Here is a 5,733-nt window from a genome sequence, read left to right on the forward strand (position 1 = left end):
ATCGTGCAGACAGGATACTCTGCCTTGTTCCCTCCTCCCCACAACATCTCCTCTGAGACTGCTGATTTAGCTGGGAGCAGGCTAGCTGCGATCCGCTTTGTCCAGATGCACACATGTACACACACACACACACACACACACACACACACACACACACACACACGGAAGACAAACCCCTGTGTGGATTGAATACATCCATGCGACTGCACAAAGGAACAAAAGCTCCTGCTCAGTGACAAACAGAGAATCGGTTGTCGTATGTTTGTCTTACATGAGTCGCTGTTAAGGCTAACAAGTAGCTTTAAGCTGTGGAGGGTTTGCACAATCACACACATGCATGCACACAAAAGATTTAAAGCAAGACAGAGGCTGGAGTTTCCCTAGTAACAGGCAATACTTCCACACTGATGGCCACAAAGATTAATGAATATACATGCACAGTTTACGCGTGATGTATACACACACAACCTGGCAGTAGCAGCTTTGGCAGTTAGCTCTCACACTTTGTAAACAAACCAAAATATATGACACATACAGAAGAGTTGTAACTGGTGCACACACACATAAAGTGTCATGTCGGATGGCAGGAGCTTTTCCTGCTAACAATGCAGTGTGTGTTATCTTCCACACACACAAACACCCACATACACACAAACTAGTGAGTCCCTCTCTGAGGCCTATTAGTCACACACCACAAACACACGCACGCACGCACACACACACACAGAAATTCTGAACACAAGCTGCCCCAGTACCCTGATTTTATAAACTCACAGGGGAAGTCTGACGCACTTACACACATGCACACACAATCACCCACCTGGGGCAACCTCAATTTAACATGCAGCCTGTTAGAGATGTACTGAACAGACAGCAGCAGGTGAAACAAAAAAAGCACAGTGGAGAAAAATAACAGATTTAACTTAATCCAGTCAAAAAAATAATGCACAAATTACATCTAAAATCATAATATGCTTTTTGGTGCCAGTTTTGAAAAAAAATAGAGTAGGCAGCAAAAGGTTTTTCTTGGCCCTGCTTTAACAAAGGCGAGAAGAGCAACTCAAAACACCACATAGAGCAACAATGGAGAAATACTCGCTGACAGGAGCTCAGGGGAATTAGACGTAAGGCAGATAAGAAGAGAAGACACACGTCTATATATTTACAGCAAAGAGCTGATCAATTTTTTGGGTTAATAGCTGAATAAAATCTTCCCTGGGTGTTTTTACAAGGTTCGCAGGCTTATTAGGACACTCTTGAAAAAGAGATTTTTAATCTCAATGAGCTTTTCTTCCCGCTTAAATGAAAAAAAAAAATAAGTCTGTGCTTTTACTAAAAACATTTTGGAGAGATGAGATTTCAATATCTGCTCAGACAAAAAAACACATGGATGAGGTGGGTTTGGTCGGATTCTGTTTTTCGGTGGCAAACACAACCATTACTATAAACACAAACAAATAAATGTAAAGCTAACCCTGCAAACTCTTTATCTCCCTCTCTCTCTCTCACACACACACAAACTCTTTGTCTTCTTCTCCAGTTACCAAAACAACTGCAGTTGTTAATGACCACACTGAGGCTAATATCCACAAGTACCTAGAGGTGAGGATACTGCCATAGAAGCATGATGGGTGCAACAGTATATCCTCCAAACCTCTTCAGCTTATGTATTCAAACTAAAATGACTCACAGGTGCATCGCAGACTGCCTGCCAAACAGAACAAAGATTCACATTATGGCACAACCTTCCCATACGTCTTCCCTCTGCTCCTTTCAGACTCCATTTAGCAAATGTAAGCAGAGGAAGACCTTGGTCTTTGAGGTCATTGTTTACACCTTCACTGATGCTACATGTCATCAGAAACAAAAGGAACTGTGACTCGAAAAAAGCTTCTGCATGTGCTATAACACTGTTTCCCCAAAAAGAGAACTATATGGTGGACATCTTATTCACACAGAGATTTAAGCAGAGCTAAAGTAAGTTTGATGAGGATATTATGAGGAAAAAAACACAAGTGAACTAAACCAGGAGAATTAGATGCTTATATTGACAGGATAAAACCATCCACACATGGAAAATAGCCAGAGGCCAGATTCTGTTTATATATGTTCCCATTGAGTCTATACATCTGCCTTCATAATGTAGCTTCCAGATCCTCATAAAGCCTTTATGGGTTTGATGCAGATGACCCTTTTACTGCTTCCAAAACTGTGCAGATATATGAAGCCTATTTGGCTTGAGGCAGGTCAGGAGGCAGGAGGAGATCAATAATTCATACATGCCTCTACGTGTGAGTGTGTGTGTGTGTGTGTGTGTGTGTGTGTGTGTGTGTGTGTGTGACCAAACAACACCTGCTGGACGAAAGGAATTATTTTCATATTTCAACCTTCATTTATTTGGAACCAAAAAAAGGATCAGGGTTAAATCCACTAAACTGAAATACAAAAATAAGGGACTCAAATTGAAATCAATATATGAATACATTTTTAAATTTACATCCAGTGCTGTGAAGCAGGATGGCAGCATTGTGAGAATGACAATACTCTTGTTATGGCAATAAAGAGTGAGCTTGGACAAGCCAAATGCTTCTTTAGGCAACTGCGTAGGAATGTGGGGCTGTCAGAGGTCAATGGATCAGTGGATCAGGTTTATGGTCAGTCCCGGACTTAAAGCTAACAGTAAAAAAATAGAAGGGAGACTTTTCGAGAGCCATCCCAGATCCTATCTTTCATCTTTCACCCCCCCCACCTCTCTACCTCTCCCGGTCTCACCGTCTGGTCTGCCGCAGCAGGCGCCAAATCCATTATCCCGAGAAATTAAAGAGAAAAACAAACCGAATCATGTGCGCAATGTGCGGTTTGTTAAGGTGATTTCGTTGTTCGGGGTAAATGGGTTTAGTTGTAGTCGTGTGTCCCACTCAGACAGAATCTTGTCTGAAGGGGCGTTGTCTGTTTATATGGCCGCTCTCGCTCTCAGTTTTCAACATTTTGCAATATGATGGAAAATCCACAAAGCGCCCATGTGGTCCAGTCGCGTCCCTGCATCCATCCGCAACAACCAGACAGTCCATAACCAACAGGTCCTTATTTGTGTGTGTGCTTGTGTGCGAGTACATTTGGCTGTGCGCCGCGCCGTGCGCCCGTGCGCGCTGGCGCGTAGAGGCAGCGAGGGGGAGAAATGTGGGAGGAGGAGAGGATATCAAACAGAATCCCTGATCACTCCTTGCCCCCGTTCACCAAAGACAGCTCTTTGAGAATTCCACTGGCGTCCACTCGCCTCCTCTCCCGGATCATGTCCTCCAGGCTGCGAAAGACCAGAGTGTGCACCCCGCTGCTGGACAGATGCACTTTGAGGAAATACTGCTGCTCCGCCGAGTGCGCCTCTCCTCCAGCTTTGAACTCCCTTTTCCCGAAGCGGCACCAGGCTGCGAAACTTTCCGAGTTGGTCCAGCATATCTCCTCGCTGCTCAGACCCAGGTGTCCCGCTGCGTTCTGCATCACGAGGTCAGGAGGAAGCGGTCGGTACCGGTACCGATTGTTCACAATCCTCCCGTGGCGACCGCTGCTAATCTCAAGCAGGCTGTCCTTGCGGATCTCGCCCTTGTGCAGATGAATGACTTGGTCGTTTTGCTCGTAGATGGCCCAGTGGGGGGCTTGTGCCGTGGCCACCAGCTCGAGCAGGTCCCCTGGTTTGCACATACTCAGCAAAGTTTTGGCCGAGTACACATTCAAGTCCTCGTTCTCCCGCAGCTTGGAGAAGATGCATTCCTGGGCGCAGAAGGCGGAGTACTCCACCTCGCTGACCGAGAAGGGTCCCTCCTCAGCCGGGCTGTGATCTTTGGTGAAGCCGCAGTCGGACGGAGTGCGGTCGTCCACCTCCTCCTCTTCGTCAGAGAAGAAATAGGCGACGCCGACCCGAAGCTCGTCCTTCTCCAGCCCGGACGGATCCCCCGTGGGCAGTTCGCTGTAGTTGAGGTGGGTGATCCGATCCAGTTGATTTCCCATCAATGACCTGGCAGGGCAGAGGCATGGACTGCGGTGTCTGACAGACAGACACAGAGATAAAAAGAGAGTTTGTCAGTAGCGTAAAATACAAAAACACATAGGCTACGGATCTGGTCTGGATGAATACACGCTTGACTGCGACTACTTCCGCTTGTTAAGCAGACAGTAGTAAGCAAAGAAAACTGCTAACACTTCCGAGAGTCGCCTGTGCAGAGTTACCGCGTGTTATTGAGCAGAGAAGTGTACACTAACACAATCAATGTTAGGGAGCCCCTTGCGACATCTCACCCACTAGCCAATCATTGATTCAAGTGGAACGTAAAAGAGTCTGCAGTTTCCATGAAAATGACATGGGGAAGACACAACGTGGTTAAAAATGTCTAGGGTTGCAGCTATGAAAAAGTGAGAAGAGAGAAAACGTTGTGGATTGATAAAATAATGCCCTGCGTCTTTACGCACGGTGCAAAATGCGAACCAATATGAGAAATCAAGCATACCTGTGCGCTCCCCGGGCAGATGGTTAAATATCCGTATGGTCCATTAGTAAAAAGAGGGCTGCTTAGTCCCCTGCACCCCCTTTTTCTTCGTCCTCTTCCTCTTTCTTTCCACTCTCGTGTGTCACTCTCCGCACCGCGCACCGGGCGCTCCGGATGTCGTGCGTCCTGGTTCCTCACTTCTTCCAGCACCAGCTTCTTATAAGTACCAGGGAGAGCTCCGCCTCGGTCCGCGCGCTCCGCCTTTAGTGTTTTTTTACTGGAACATAGTCGCACATCCATTAAAAGTCGAGCCAATGGGGGAGGTGGAGAAATGTGCCACTCAATGCGATGATCCAATCAGGTGTGCAAAGGGCGGCTGGCGGCGATAAGCGACTGTTACCGTGGCGTGGTTTTTGTTGTCAGAGAACTGTGGAATTCTGTACATGATCAACGATGTGCGTGTGTACACACGCGTGCAAGTTCAAGGCAACATCGAGGAGTGATAACAGCCTGCATATCTTAAGACGAGCATATGAGAGGGGTGGAGTTTTTATTATGCTTTGAGGGGCTATAAACATTTCTATTATCTCAAAAATACTCCAAAAGTGCAGCCTTATCAAGGAACATTTTTTCGCCCTATACCTGAATACAAAAGCAGCCTCTGTCCTTCAGCTTAAACATGTAATTATTTCCATATGTTGTAGTTTCACACTGCATCACTCGGGCTCTCATATCTGTCATTGTGTCTCTGTTTGTGCTTACAGAGGGAGGGGCTGGAGGCAGGTGTGTGTGTGTTTGTGTGTGTGCATGCAAGGTAGATACAAAACAAAGCAGTCTACAGGGAGTTTAATAAACACTCTTTATTATGTTACTCTGATGTTGTGTCTCGGAATACAATATGACTGAAATGAAATGCAAATCAAATTTCAGCCATTGTGGCTCACTTTTGTATGAATAATTTATTGTACTCTTGTATATTGTGCTATTCCGCCAAATAAACTTGAGTACGCCTACTGGATGTCGCCTATCTATTTTATATATATTCAGATTGTCATCTTGCCATTCATGTCAGACCTTGTGTTTTTTTTCATCAGAAACATATGATCAATTAAAAAATCCTGGAAACGTCCAGAGAGCTCCTCCAAGTATATTTCTTCTTCCCCTCTCTCCCAGATGGTTTGAGATTGCAGCATTCCACTTGCTGACACAGATTGGGCCCTGTTCTTTGTTTCCACCGGTGACAGGCAGAGCG

General features: G+C 45.8%; 1 protein-coding gene across 1 annotated transcript; it reads right to left on the reverse strand.

Annotated features, from left to right (window-relative positions):
* Nucleotides 1-2,369: 2,369 nt before the first annotated feature.
* lratd1 (LRAT domain containing 1) lies at nt 2,370-4,692 on the reverse strand. Its single transcript, XM_079360238.1, has 2 exons — nt 4,503-4,692; nt 2,370-4,042 (listed from the first exon to the last, which is right to left on the reverse strand). The coding sequence occupies exon 2, from the start codon at nt 4,003-4,005 to the stop codon at nt 3,217-3,219; it is 789 nt and encodes a 262-aa protein (XP_079216364.1). The 5' UTR covers nt 4,006-4,042; nt 4,503-4,692; the 3' UTR covers nt 2,370-3,216.
* Between the last annotated feature and the right edge of the window lie 1,041 nt (nt 4,693-5,733).

Source organism: Symphodus melops, assembly GCF_947650265.1.
Source record: "Symphodus melops genome assembly, chromosome: 1".
In the NCBI taxonomy this organism is placed as follows: domain Eukaryota; kingdom Metazoa; phylum Chordata; class Actinopteri; order Labriformes; family Labridae; genus Symphodus; species Symphodus melops.